Below are 16,137 nucleotides of genomic sequence, written 5' to 3'. Positions count from 1 at the left end.
TCAAAGGAATAATGTAGGTTAAATTTTAGATTTTAATAATGTATTTAACAAGATTTCTCATGGTATTCTTGTGGAAAAAATAGATGTGGGCTACATGAAAGTATAATTAAATATATTTGAACTATTTGAATGAACAGACCCAAAGAGTAACCCACTAATGGTACAATGTGAAACTGTAAGGAGATCTCTAGACAAAGGTAATAAAGATGCATACTTGACCCTATTCTAGTTAAAACTTTTTTAATCAGTAACTTGGATAAAGCCATAGATGTCAGACTTAAATAGTTTGCAGATGACACAAAGCCAGGGAAGGATAGCTAATTATCTTGGACAACAGAATCTAGATCTAACAGGATTTCAACAAGCAAAAACATTAGCCCCAAGTCAAGAAGATAAAAAATTAATGGGGATTAAATGTAAAGTCTTCCATTTCGGTTCAAAAAATCAGTTTCACAAGAAGGAGATATGAATAGACAAAAGGTTTTCAGAAATGATGGACACGGTTTCAAAAACATAATGATGGCTTAAATGCTTAGATAAATTAGGTGGTTCAGAGAAGGGCTGAATGTCTAGAATGAGGGATGCCATTAGTGCCACTCACATCTAGCCTCCTTGAATAGCTGGTCCTATCCATGTCATGAGTTGTTTAATGTTTATTTGCATTTGTGTTTAGTTTTAAGCAACATATTTGTGGAAGGACTTTGATAAGTGAGAGTTTATCTAGATGATGGCAGGGTGGTAGAGGACCTTGAAGAAGGCACTGGGCATCTTAAACAGAGAGAAGATGTAAGTGTCTAGACTTAGGAATTGACTGATACAGAGGCCTACCAATGAGGAAATTCTCTCTACCAGTGCAGGTAAGCACCTTCTCTGCAACATATTGTCTTAGAGTGCTACCAAGAGTTTTGAGAGACTACAAGCCAAATAACTTAATCCCTGCATAGGTTTAAAATATACTATAAAAATGATATACACACATATATACTATATATGCATATATACACATATATACATATAGGTATATACATACATACATACACAACTTTAAGTTAAATAGTATATGATTATATCTTTGTGTGTATATATAATATATAATATATAATAAACATAAAGTTTATAGTTTTCCCCTTCTCTTTCTCCTCTATATTTTTGTTCCTAAAAAAATCTCCTGATTAGCTTCCAGGGAGAGGTGACCTAATCCTATTGATTTACTTGATATGTTTTATCTAAGGAATAACCTAGTTAAATGGAGACAAGGTTATCCTCAGATGTTTGGCCACCAGGAGATGAATTTTGCAGGCATAGCAACTTATACAGTCTACCGTCTCAGATGGGTGGTGGTGAGGGATGGGAGTGCTAAGATCTGTGATGACTGAGAGCAAATCCAAACCGACAAAAGTATGAATTCTTAAAATCTTGAAGTCATGATACCTTGCATCACTTAGAAGTAACTATAAAATATGCATGAGATATACTCTAACATCATTTTTAAAAAATGTTCACCATTTCCTATAAACAACAGATCTTTGGTAAAATTAAATGTTTCTTTACAAGTGATTATCTGCTGAACTAGTAGGCTAGAGAACAGAGACACTAAAAACTAATGTATTAGAAATTTCTTTCAAATTAAGCTACAAGTTACTGGGAAAGGGGGGAGGATTTCTGCTAGAAAAGAAAAAAAAATCCATTTGCAGACATCTTTCCAAAAAGCATATCTGTTTTGTAAAAGGGAACTCGTCTTTTATCTAATTACAACATCTTATAATGCAAAATTCTGACCCTCATAGATGGAGAGTCCTTTGAAAGGTGAATACTTGAGATGTGTGAAGAGAAAAGAAGGACTTGCACAGAACTCCAAGAAAAGGGACACAATCTCCCTGCTGGCTGTGGGAGAGGGAGACTGAAAAATGAGAAAGCCATTTTGACAAAATGACCAAAATTGACCCAATGACCAGTGACAAACCTTTTCCAAGATCAAATTTAAATTACCACACAATTTCTCCCATACCTGTGATTTCATTGGTTCCTCCATTGGTGTACTTAAAGCGATCTCCTTCCACACGTACACTGGGGCACAGCACATCTGAAGAAGAATAGAAGCAAAAGGCAGAATTACTAACCCAAAGGGCACATAATCAACCAGGCTGGGCATATCAGTTCTTGTAAATCCATAGCACTGTCTGTCCACAAAACACTGGCTGCATCTCTTGTGACGCAGTGGATGAAGCACTGGGTTTGGAAAAAGGAAGACAAAGGTTTGTATCCTACCTAAGACACTGATCTTAACAGTGATCTTAAATAGGTCACTCATACTTTTTGAACCTCAATTTTCTCATCTGAAAAGTGGGGTATAGCACCCATCTCATTACGTTATTGTAAGGGTTAAATAAAATGAAGCGTATTCACATGCCAATCATCATTATTTAACTTATATCATATTGTATATCACAAATATGAGTTCATACTAAAAATCAGTATTGCATAGTCAAAAGAGAGCTAGATTTGGAATCAGAGAATCTCTGCTACCTACTATCCATTTAATCTTGGCAATTAAGTCACTTAATCTCTTTGCACCTCATTATTTATCTGAAAAAGTAAGGTATTAGACTAGATAATGATAATAAAAATAATAGCTAATAGTTACATAGCTCCTACTATGTGCCAGGCACTATACTAAGAACTTTATAATTGTTCTCATTTCTCCTCCTCCTCCTTCTTCTTCTCCTTCTCATCATCATCATCATCATCATCATCATCATCACCACAACTAGTATTTATATTATTTTATTAATTATATCACCAGCACTTAGCCACAGTTCCTGTCACATAATAGGAACTTAATAAATGTTTACTGGACTGGATTGGGTTCATATAGGGCTTTAAGGCTTGAAAAGATCTTCACAAATATTATCTTATTTGATCCTCACAACAGCCCTGGAAGGTATGTACCATCATTACTCCCACTTTACAAATGAGGAAACTGAGGCAAATGGAAGTTAAATGCCTTGCTCTGGGTCATACAACTAATAAGTGTCTGAGGTGAGATCTCAGCTCAGGTCTTCTTGACTTCAGGTCCATCTTTCTATCCATTGTGCCATCTAGCTGCTTCTAAAGTTACTTTCCATTCTAATTGCACAATTTATTCCCTAATAAACTCTAAGCTACATGAGTGTAAGAATTATGATTTATATGAACTATAGCATATATAATTTTCCTGATTCTGTTTATTTTACCTAGACCATTTTATACATCTTTCCATGTTTCTCTAAATTCTTATTATTTATCATTTCTTTCTGTATGATAATACTCCAGTAGGTGGCAGGTAACCAAAAGGTCAATCTTCTACCACCATCTGGACCACCACTTCTCCTCAGATCCCAGAGGAGACAGCTCAGGGACTCTGAGTCCAAAGGCCTACAAAATATAGTATGTTCCAACCTAACAGTCCTACTTACAACCCAGAACCTATAGCTATCACCCAGGGAAGCAAGTCCTGTGCAGAAGGAGTATCCCATTCCTACCATGACCATTGTCAAACCACGTACCAACTGAATGCATTTAACAGCAACAGCGGGGGTTTTCACAGCTTATCCTTTTCATCATTTTGCTAGTATACTACTTTGACAATGATTGGTCTACTTCACACATACATACACACACACTACACATTCTCACACACAACACTCATATACACAACATGTACAACATACTCCCATACAAGTATATATACAATAGAAAAACACACAATACATGCATACACAATGTATAAACCCTACACACACTACATGCATACATATAAAACACATAACACACATACACATTTGGCCTAGATTTGTGATTTTATTAGTATAGGGAATTCCTAGTATGGTACCCCTCTCCATTAATCTAAATAAACAATACTTAAATTCTTAGAGAACTGCCAAGGGCACTGAAATGCTAAATGATTCACCCAAGACCACAGAAACATGACCAGTTTTTATCTGAAGCTGGACAGAAATCCATGTCTTACTGACCCCAAGGCCAGTTCTCTAATAATGACACCATATAAAATAACCACTAAAGGCCTTATTATATGTGATCTCGTACTTGCAACCTGGTTAAGTACAGAGAAAAATCTTTAGGGGATATTTAAAAACAAGGACTGTAAGTAACAAACAAATAAATGAATGAATAACTAATAAATAGATAACAGTTATATAGCACTTACAATCATTAATTACCTTATTTGATAAAAAAAAATCTGAAACTACTCATAATGCAATAGAAAAAAACAAAATTGGGAATTAGTAAAAATCCTCAGGGCAGCAAAGTGGCACAGTGGATAGAGCATTGGGTCTGGAGTCAGGAAGACTCATCTTCCTAAGTTCAAATCTGGCCTCATACATTTACTAGTTTTGTGACCCTGAGCAAGTTATTTAACCCTGTTTGCCTCAGTTTCCTCATCTGTAAGATGAGCTGGAGAAGGGGCAAACCACTCTAGTTTCTTTGCCAAGAAAACCCCTACTTTCCTTAGCACTGGCTCTACCCCTAACTAGAATCAAAGGATCACATAATCCACACTGGAAGGGACCTCAGAAGTCATCAAGTTCATTCCTCTAATTTTATACTTGCAGTAACTAAGCCCCAGGGAAATTAAGTGACTTGACCAAGTCTCAAATCTCACCTCAGACACCAGCTAGGTGACCCAGGCAAGTCATTTAACCTCTGTCTCAGTTTCTTATCTAAAAATTGAGAATAATAATGACATACACATACATTTCAGGGCTTTAGTGAGGATCAAACATTACATAGGAAATAATTGCCAGAGGTAGAATTTGAACCCAGGTCCTGGAACTTCAAAACCAGTGAGCATCCCAATACATCACACTATCCTCTAAATGAACTTGCTATGTGATTTTTTACTGTCAATTTACTTAATAAAATAAAAATGTCTAAATTATGTTTAAGGTTTCAACTTTATTAAAGTTTCAAATGAGTTAGCTGAAATTTATAGTGTCAATAAAAAGTATTTTCATGAACTTTTCTTTACATACATTTTATAAACAAATGACTGACTTGAGAATCTCAAGTAATTATATAGTCAGAAGCATAGTGGAAGGGAGGAGGGACAGCTTCTTGAATATCACTACACATTTCTGTTCCCTATGTGATTTCTAAAACCAGCCTTCACTCAGCTTCTCTTTCTTCTCCTACCTGAAGAACTGGGGATACAAAAAGAGGCAAACGATAGTCCCTGCCCTGAAGGGGCTTACAATCTAATGGGGGTGAAAACATGGAAACAAATATATGCAAGGCTATAAACAGGATAAATTGGAAATAATCAACAGAAGGAAGACACTGAAATGAAGAGAGGCTGAGGAAGGCTTCCCACAGCAGTTGTGATTTTATCTGGGGAGGTCAGTAGTCAGAGCAGAGCAGGGAGATCATTTTAGCCATGGGGGATAGCCAGAGAGAATACCAGGAGACAAGAGATAGGGTGTCTTGTTAGTGGAACAGCAAGGTGGTCAGCGTCAGTCAATCAGCAAGCATGTGTCAGGGAGTTAGCATAAGAAGACTGAACAGACTAGATCATGAAAGATTCTGAATGCTAAACAAAATATTTTGTATTCAGTAGTCCTACAGGTGATAGGAAGCCGCTGGAGTTTATTGACTAGGGGCATGGTCAGACCAGTATTTTAGGAAAGTCAATTTATTGGCTGATAAGAGAATGAATTGAAGTGGGAAGAGACTTGGGGAAGACCCACCAGCAGGCTTTGGCAATAGACCAGGAAGGAAGTAATGATGGCCTGCACTAGAGTGATGGCAATGTCAGAGGACAGATGGTGGGGGGGGGGGGTGGAGAGTATATACAAGAAATGTTGAAATGGTGAAATCAGCAGGCATTGGCCACCACTTGGATTTGGGGGGTGAGAGTTAGTGAAGAATCCAGAATGACCCCTAGATTTCAAGCCAGAGGGACTGGGAAGATGGTACTGCCTTTGACAGTAAGAGGCAAAGTAGGAGGGAGGGAGGGTTTATGGGGAAAGATAATGAGTTCTGTTTCAAACATATTAAGTGTCTGCTATATGCTAAGTGCTAGATACAGAGATGCAAAAACAGTCTCTGCCCTTGAGGAGTTCACAATCTTCATACAAATATTCTGGATAAATATTTATAGAACTGAATCCTTGTAACTGGAAATTATAGAAATATGGAGGTACTAAATTCTTTAAATTCACCTTCTATCAGACAAAGAACCACATGAAGTTATAATGAATAATACTTTCAATATTGAAATGTGAATAATGATGATTATAACTGACTCCTGTCTATCACTTTGCAGTTTCAAAACCTTTTATATACATCTATTTCCTTTGTCCCAAAATAATCCCGGATTTAGGCAGCATAAATTCCCATTCTAGAGATGAAGCATCTGAGGCTCAGAGGTAAGAAAGTGACTTGTCCTCTAGGCAAGCTATTTACTGGGAGAGACAGGACCAGGCTTCAAGTCTTCGGGCTCCCAGGTCAGTGGCCTTTCCCTGAACACTGTGAGATCGTGTTTGTGTAAGTGTGGGGTTTTGGGGGGGGGGTTTACATGTTAGATATGGGTGGGAAAGGGAATGGAAGAAATCATAAAAGACTAAGGGAAATGATTCACTTCCCAAAGATGCCAGGTTGAGTGTCACGTAGGCAGAAGCAGCAAGCATTGCCCTAGCAACTGCCCAGTTACAATACTATAGACCATGTTTAGGCATCAACATGAGCTAAGAAAGAAGGGGCACTTAATTCCTTCTGGATCTGAGGTCAAGACTAGACAACACCTAAACTCCCTTCCAACTCTAAAGCCCATGTTCTGTAATCCCTCTAGCCCAATATTTTAACTCTGATAGTGGTTCCCAAGAACTATGGTAGAAAAGGGATTAATTTGCCCTTAAATGGCTACAAAAACCTGAATCTTTTAGGAAAGAAGTAGTGCAAAGTATATTTTGGTGCTGAAAAGTCTTTGTATCTCTGAAAGGCCATTACATGCAAGAAAGAGCTGACTTATTCTGCTGGCCCCAGAATGGGATGGAAGTTACAGGGAGGTAAATTTCACAAAGTGACAGATGTAAATCTGTCAATGACTTCAGAGGTAATCTAGTTCCATTCTCTCCACCTTACACATAAGAAAAGTGAGGCCCAATGGGGTTGAGTGACCTGCCCAATTTTACACAGGCAGTAGTAAGCAGTAGATCTAGGGTTTGAATGTTGGTCCTCTGATTCCAAATTCAACACTCTTTTTATGGGGGTACCCTAACTCTAAGCAGGGGGGACAAGGTAGTGCAGAGAATATCCCTTCATCAGTCAATAGTCAATAGGTCAGTCAACAAACAGTTATTAAACATGTACTAGGTGCTAGGCACTAGGCTTATAGAGGATTACGCTAGATAATCTCGAAGGTCCCTTCAAATTGTGACATTTTATAATCTTGAATCATAGGATATTTGGCAACCTCTATTCTACCATCGTAAAAATATACCAGGAAAGGCACCCATTTGGAATCAAAATATCAGGGTTCCAGATATTCCGACTTCTGCTATTGCCTGTGTGACAACGAGGAAGCTATTTAACCTGTTTTCTCAATTGTAAAATGAGAACCATGTGTGCAACAACTTATCTCATAGTGGTATTATGAGGAAAGCACTTTATGAAGCATAAATTGTTCATATAGCTGTGCTGGTGGGGATGAAGATGAGGAGGAGGAGGAGAATTAGTAGTAGTAAGTAGTATGGAAATTACCTTTGAGGGACCATCTCATTCATTCATCTGCTTTGAGGCAGCAACATTACTCATCAACATAATTTTTTAACATTTTACATTTACAGAGTACTTAAAATTTCCCAGAGCATTTTCCTTGAAACAACCTTATGAGTTGGAAGGCAAAATTACTGTAATTACTTCTAGGTCATCCAAGATAGATTGACTATTTAATCTCTTTCCACATGTATTCAGATATTACCCTGACCTGGATAGTCTTCCCAAAGTAGAAACAGTGAAAAAAGCACTGCATTTTTAGTCAGAAGACATGACTTTGGCACTGTGAGATCTTGGGTAAATAAATTATGCTCTTTGCACCTCAGTTTCCTCATTTGGAAAATAATACCCATAAAATTTGTTGGGCCAGATAATCTCTAAACAAACATTCTTTCGACTCCAATAGTCTATATTTCCACATTTAATTCAAGAAATATTTATTAGAAATATTATTATGCCTATTAAGTATAATGCATTGTTGAGCCTTGGACATAAAATGGTAAAAAAACAAAAGAGCTCCTGCTTTCAGGGACTTTACATTCTATTAAGAGGGATATGGTATATACCTAGACAATATGATTCAAGGAACAGTGTGATGGGGCTAGAGAGTAGAGAAGAGATCTGGACTAATTGTTCTAAGACGGTTTGAGGAAGGGAAAAATACATTCAAGTAGGGAAAATTAGGAAAGGCTTCACAAAGGGGGTAGATGCTGGGCTAAGTCTTAAAGAATGATTTTAACAGCTATGGATGGTGAGGGGACAGGAGTGCACACCAGGAGAAGGGAATGGAACAGTTCTAATATTCTATGAAACTATGAATGATCATGGCTAAATATATGGGGAAAATCCAAACTGACTGAGCTATTTAAATGAATCTATCTGGGGCTCTGGCAGCTGCCATTCTGGCTGTTTAGTGGGCCCATCAATTACTCTAAGTTGGGAATTCAGCCACAGATAATGGCTTAGGATTTTGTTTCAGTCCAAATTTATTTATTCAGAAGGCTTGATCCTTGATCATTAACAGATCCAAATTTGTATCAAACCAAATGCCTCCAAGGTTGGTGGTGCCACTGAGTCACAGATATGCCTAAAGCCTAAAAAGGACAGAGTTTCTGAGGGTGAGGATGGAGCAAGACTGCAACTAGGGAGACTGTCTTAACAGAACAGAAGAGAAGAAACAGTCAAGAATAGAACTCCAGCTCAAGCTGGAACCTGACCTAAGGAAAACTTTTGGGTTCCTCACCACTAGCACCACTTTTTGAATTAACTTACAAGTTGCTTTCTGTAGTCATTCCTAGGTCTAACAGCACTGAATGGCAGGAGGCATAATTTAGAGTTTACTTAGACAAACCCATACAAATAACTCCTGGAATATAGCCCTTGGCCCAACTTTTAGAGATATTACCAGGCTTCCTGGGGGGAGATTGTTTGATACCAGTGATCTGTGAGAATTGGCTCATGCTGAGAAGAGCAGATTGTTAAATTTTCAGTGTGAACATTTACATGTCAGAAATTGGCAAAAGCTACAAATTAGGCCTTGATTTATTATCTTATTGACTTTCTAGACCTAAGAAAATGATGGCGATGCTAATTATGCAAATTAACTTTAGAAGTGTTTCATGTCTATATTTTCCCCCTGGAGAGATGACTGCTAAATATTTACCAGCACACCCCTGATTGATAACCATAGGTATGACATGGTTTGCTTATATCCTAAGGGTAGAACTGGGACAAGTGGGAAAGGTATCAGGAAGGCAGAGTTCAGTTCAATAGAAGGTAAGTCTTGCTGACAACTAGTCAGCATAGATTGGAATACCTTGCCAGGTACTGAGTGTCCAGTCACTGGAAGGCAGGAAGGAAACCCTGGATGACCATATGTCTGAGATTCAGCATAGAGGATTCCTTTTTTTTTTTTTTTAAAGCAATAGGGGTTAAGTAACTTGCTCAAGGTTACACGGCCAGTTATTTCTGAGTGTGGTGCTGAGTATCCGAGCCCAGACTTGATCCAGGTCATCCCAACACTGGAGCCAGTGCTCTTACTCGCTGAGCCACCTGGGCGCCCCAAGCATAGGGGATTCCTAATTCTGAAAGGCGCAGGACTAAGTGATCTCTAGCCTTTTTATTGGTTTTGTTTATGTGTGCCAGATTTGAGGAAGGACATTAACTAAATGTCTCTTGTCTGGAGAATAGTGATTAAGATGATGAGGGGACTAGAAATGATATCTTGAAAGGACCACTGAAAAAGGCTGAAGGAATTGGGGATACACTGCCTGAAAGAAGAAAAAGAGAAGATTTGTTGAGAATGTTCATAATCTTCAAATATTTGAGGGCTGTCAAGTGGAAAAGGAGATTAAATCTGTCATTCTTGACCCCAAAGGACAGAACTAAGAGCAAGAGATGTTGGGGAGGGGCGTGCTGAGAATGGGATTGCACAGAGCCAGATTCCTAATTTTTAATTTAAACTAAAATTTAAAAGCCCCTAACTGGGGCTGTGCAAAAGTGACTTGGGTTGCCCTGAGAGGTGGCCAGAACCCTTTCCCTCGAGGTATTCAATTAGAACTTGGATGATCTCTAGTCAAGGATATTGTAGAAGGTATTTTCAGTACTTTGAGAATCTAGGCTTCTCTGAATCACAGAACATGGTGAAATTAAAGACCAAGGCCTCCATTTTAGTGCATAGAAGAAGGGGCTCAAAGTCAGGCATCCAGAGGCCTGACCCATAGAAAAGCGGTAGGGATGGCTTTGTAAGTAGAAGCAATGAAAAGGGCAAAGGCCCAGTAAGGAATCACTTTCTAGTAAACAGAAGGACTCCTCCATTCTGTGACTTTTAGATTAGACTACTAGAGCCTTATCGGTGATTTGGGCTTCAAGTATTTAGAAGCTTTGGGGGGAATTATACTTTCCTAAAATGACATCTCTTTATCTAGAAAACTTCCCTCTGAAAATTCCTAGCAAAGATTACAACCTGTAACTTTTCCTCTTTGGAAGTCAACATTCTGGATATAGAAAGAATACTGAATTTGGAGGCAAAAGAACTGAATAAAAGTGCTGACCTTGATTCATGCTGTTTAGATAAGCAATTCTGGGTAAAGAATTTCACCTTTCTGATTCTCAGTTTCCTTCTCTGTAAAATGGGAGAGACAGTATTTTACACTTTGAGGGTTGTTGTGAGGAGCAAATTAGGCAAGGTACACGAAACTTTTAGTAAATGTGAGAATTTAAAGTGTTATAACACCTTAAATTGAATTTTATGAGGAAAGGGCAAAGGTAAGCTACTTCCATATATTAGGACCAGATTTATCATTTGTTAAATAAGGACAGAAAACATGATCTCAAAGGATCCTTCTTATTCTAATAGTGTGTTAGAGAAAACAGAAAAAACCTCATGTAGGACACTATACTTGAACTAAATTTTGAAGAAACCCAGCGCTTCTAAGAGGCAGAAAGGAAAAGAGAGGGCATTCTATTCATAGGAGGCAATCAGAAAAACAAAAAGCACAGAGTTGGAGTGTCATAAAAAGAGACTGATTTGGATGGACCTCATAGTTAGTGATGAAGCCTTAATAGATGCTTAGTTCAGGATGTTAGGGTAGAACCAGGTGGTAAAGAGCTCTAAAAATGCCAAAGAGGGAATTTGTATTTGAATCCAGAGGAAGTAAAGGAACTTACTGAACAGGGAAGGTCATGGTCAGACCTGTTTAGGAATATCACTTTTTCATCATTTCTAGAGGAAATTTTAGAGAGGGGAAATATTTGAGGTGGAGAGACTTACTAGACATCATCATGAGGAGCCTTTCCTTGAATAATAGGGAGAGCACTAGGTGTAAAGACATATTGTGCAATCTCCCAAAGTGTTTATCCAGATAAAGAGAAACATTGATTATCAAAGTGATAAAGGACCTTAAAAGTCATCTAATCCAATTCCTGACTCAAGTGTGAATCCTCCTTATAGTTTCATCAACAAATGCTTACCCTGGTTCTTCTAGTTGAAGAACTCTAGTGATGGAAAAATCACTACTTTCTGATGTAACCCACATGATAACACTCTGATGGCAAAAAGTGAAGAATTGGGATGGCTAGGTGGTACAGTGAATAGAACACTGGCCCTGGAGTCAGGAGGACCTGAGTTTAAATCCGGCCTCAGACACTTAACACAAAACTAGCCGTGTGACCTTGGGCAAGTCACTTAACCCCAATTGCCCTACCTTCTCCCCTCCAAAAATAAAAGAAAGAAAAAGTGAAGAATTAAGAAATTTCTTGATGAGGGTGAAGGAGGAGAGTATAAAAGCTGGCTAGAAGCTTAACATCAAAAAACTAAAATCTTGGCAACTGGTCCCATCAATTCCCAGCAAATAGAGGGAGAAAAAATGGAAGCTGTGTCAGATTTTATATTCAAAGATCACTGCAGGTGGCAACTGCAGCCATGAAATTAAAAGATGCTTGCTCCTTGGAAGGAAAGTTATGGCAAATCTGGACAGCATATTAAAAAGGAGAGATATCATTTTGCTGACAAAAGTCTGTATAGTCAAAGCTATGGTTTTCCCAGTGGAAGTATATGGCTGTGAGAGTTAGTGCCACAGAATCAATGTTTTCAAATAGTGGTGCTAGGAAAAACTTCTGAGAGTCCCTTGGACAGCAAGGGGATCAAATCATTCAATATTTCAAGAAATTAATTCAACCTATTCAGTGGAATGTCAAATACTGAACCTGAAGCTTAAATACCATGGCCACATAATGAAAAGATGGAACTCACTGAAAAAGACCCTGATGTTGGAAAAGATTAAAGACAAAAAGAAAAGGCAAACAATGAGATGGATAGATAGTGTCATAGAAACAATAAACAAATCTGGACATAGTAAAGGACCAAAGGGCCTGGTGTACTATGGTCTATGGGGTCACAAAGAGTCAGACATGATGGAATAACCACCACCAAAAATAAAGCGGCACTCCTCAAACAGGTACTGCCCTTTCCTTTGTGGCTTTGCTTATATAGTACTATGCCTAGAATGCTCTATCTCTCAGTGCCCCACTTAGGGTGCAAAAGAGGGGTTACCTGCTTGGGAAAGGGAGTTTCCTCACTTAAGTTTCCTATACCAGTGAATTCACAGGTGTGGTTGGTTAAAATAAAATCTACAAATGCTCTTAATAGAAACTAATTCTAAAACCAGTAGAATGGAAGTTTAGTAAAATTTTTTAATGTGAAAAATGAGTCTTAATACTTAAAAAAAGGTGGGTACCATTGCTCTAGGACTGGACTATAGTCATAGTGGGGAGACAGTGGTGAAGGTTCTATCAGTGTGCTTGGACTAGGTCTTGTCATCCCGTGATGGGCTGCAACATAATCTAGTGTGAAAAGCACATGACTTAATTTCAGTCTACCTAGCCTCTTCTGGTCCTGGAACTGACATTACCTAAATCACATATCCTTAGGAAAGTCATTTCCTTTCCCTGGGTCTTGGTTTCCTTCTCAAGAAAATGGAGATGTTTGGATGAGCTGGTCTCTGAAGTACCTTCTAGCTCCAAAACTCTATATTCTAACAGTCTTTTGCAAAGTATCTTCCAATTTTTGCATTATATGATTCTTTTTTTCTAACACTCTATGCAATAAAGTTTTTTTTTCAATTTTAACATTCTATACTTTATGTTTTAATATCTGATTTTCTAAAGCAGGAATTCTAAAAAGCTCGTGTGCTTATGTGACTTTTTGGCAACCTAGTGAAGTCCATGGACCCCTTCTAAGAATAAGATTTTTAAATGTATTAAATAAAATGAAAGTATTGCAAAGAAACCAATTATATTCAAATAGTTATAAAAATATTTTAAAAGAAAAAGTTCATAGACCCCCAGAATAAGAACCCCTCCCAGGACTCTTCCTCCTCAAACATTCTGTAATTTAAAGCATCATTCTTAGACTACAAGTGTCAAGTGATTGATCAATGATAACACACTAGGCTTGTTAAGGAATAAATTGTGCCTTCAAAGCAAAAAGTCCTGGTCCTTGTTTGCAAGAGGGCAGAGTTCTGCTCTGGACAGGGAGGGGTTCTCACTCAGGCAAGCTGGCAGACAGGCGGCTGTCAGAGCTATTTCCAGAGGTGAAATTAGACAACAGCTGGGACTCTTATTTAGGCATGGAGCTTCTTTGAAACTTTAGAGGAGTGTGACCATGAGACCAGGACAATGAGTGGCTTACTCATGGCTGGGCTTTTAATAAGTGTGGCACTTCAGACTCGCGTGGCATGGTGAGGCAGACGGGCACCGACATTTTGTGTGAAACCATTGGCATGTTTTGGGAAGAGTCAGCTACCACCCAGAAAGGCAACAGGGGCCTGGAAACTGCTCTAATAGCCTCCAAACTAATTTACTGTCACCATAAGCATTTATTAACAGTTCCTGTATGCCTCTTCTCTGCCTAACCATCTCATACAAGCTTCTCTGAAGAGTGACCTCAAGTCCATCCCTTGCCATGAAATCTTCCCATTTGACCTCCACCCAAAGTGACATCTACCCCTTTTAAGAATAATAGCTGATAGGGGTGGCTAGGTGGCACAGTGAGTAAAGCGCCGGCCCCAGAGTCAGGAGGACCTGAGTTCGGTTCTGGCCTCAGACACAACACACAAAAACTAGCCATGTAACCTTGGGCAACTTGCTTAATCCCAATTGCTCACCAAAAGGCAAAAAAAAAAATTAGCTGATGTCTTCCTTTAATATCTAAAGTTTTCAAAAGCATTCCATGTATATTATCTCATTTAATTTTCACAACAAGACTGAAGGGTGGGTACAACAGATATCATTCACCCTATTTTACGTCTGATAAAAGTAATCTCATACATCATCATGATCACAGAATCACTTAAGTGTCTGAATTAAAATTTGAACCCAGGTACCTCTGACTTCAAGGCAAGTATTCTTTCCATTCTACTTTGATAGTTCTCTTTGAATTTCTATACTCACTACCTATATCATTTTTTAGCTTCTACTTACATATGATCATGTTACATTTCATGAATTTATACCATTTACTTTCTATTCTACTTACACTAACTTTAAGCATGGGTGGCACAGTAGACAGAAAACAGACCTTGCAGCTGCAAATACCTGGTCTCAAATTACAATTTAAACATATTGGCTGTGAATCTTGAGCAGGTCACTGACCTCTCGGTGCTAGACTCAACTCTCTAACACTCTAAATGACAAAGAAAGTGTTGACCTACATAGGTGGAGGGCATGTCCTCATCTGAGAGTTCAGTTCAGAAATCACATGCCTATCTTTTAAAATGGGTGCTCATTACCATCAACCTGGATAATTTTGGTAGCTTTCTGATAGATCTTCCCATCTCAGATAGTAACAGAACCTCAGTAGCCAGCTAGTTAGACCTATACCTGCAAAAAGATTCCCTATCATGAGGTACCCAACAATTGGTCAATGGCCTCTGTTCAGACACCCTCCAATGAGGAAGAACCTGCTGCCATAGGTTCCCAAAGTGGGTGACACTGCCCCAGGAGTGTGCTGGAATGATAGGGGGGATGGGGATTGGGGTGGATGATAGTAGCCTCAGGAGAAATTGGGAGACATTGACTAAAAATAAGTGGATGGTGAAAACATAAGGAAAGAAGAGGAGAAAATTTGCAAAACCATTTATACGTGTTTCATCTGTTGTGTAACAGTTAAAGTTGTAGTGATTACTACATTATTTTTCAAATAAACACACAAAATGCAAGTTAGAACCAATCAGCAGGAACATGTGCATGTAATGACTGGTTTACAATACAACACTATACAGTTACATGATGCAATATTGCATCATCAAAATTTCAATGCAGAAAAAACCACAAATTTAGAATTATTACATTTAAGATGCATCATTAAAAAAGAGAACATTTTATATTTTTTTAAAATGACACAAATTTCAAAAAAATATGTTAAAGGGTTAAAAGAAGTAGATTTCCAGGGGGCACTAAGTAATTTTTTTAAAGGGGGTAAAAGGCCAAATAAATTTGGGAAACTCTGCGCTAACCCCAACCCCAAGGCATCCAATTCTACTTTTGGATAACTTTAATCATTATGAATGGGATTTTGGTTCTGTTGAATTTTATTTTTTCCTGATATTAAGCCCAATTTTGTTCTTTTAAACTTCCCACTACTGATCCTAGCTCTGCCCTCTATAACTAAATAGAATAAATCTAATCACTTCCACCTGAGACAGCCTTTCAAGTATTAGATATGATCTTTTAAGTTCAACTGAAATTCTACCTCCAAAAAAAATTCCTTGATGTTTCAATAATATATTCTCATTCTCTCCCTCTCTCTGTCCCTCTATCTGTCTCTCTCTCTGTCTCTCTCTGTCTCTGTCTCTCTCTCCCTCT

General features: G+C 38.2%; 1 protein-coding gene across 1 annotated transcript in view; it reads right to left on the bottom strand.

Moving 5' to 3' along the window:
* COL22A1 (collagen type XXII alpha 1 chain) overlaps window positions 1-16,137 on the bottom strand; it is a 630,085-nt gene that overhangs the window by 489,919 nt on the left and 124,029 nt on the right. The window contains exon 4 of the mRNA XM_069081305.1: window positions 2,009-2,083. Within this exon, the coding sequence (XP_068937406.1) occupies window positions 2,009-2,083 (75 nt within the window). The remainder of the gene's footprint in view (window positions 1-2,008; window positions 2,084-16,137) is intronic.

The sequence above is a fragment of the Petaurus breviceps genome, unplaced genomic scaffold, assembly GCF_028583685.1.
Source record: "Petaurus breviceps papuanus isolate PSGF00001 unplaced genomic scaffold, PetGlider_PUasm1.0 98, whole genome shotgun sequence".
NCBI classification, from domain to species: domain Eukaryota; kingdom Metazoa; phylum Chordata; class Mammalia; order Diprotodontia; family Petauridae; genus Petaurus; species Petaurus breviceps.
Note: the sequence above shows the minus strand (reverse complement) of the source record. Positions and strands in the feature narration are given on the sequence as shown.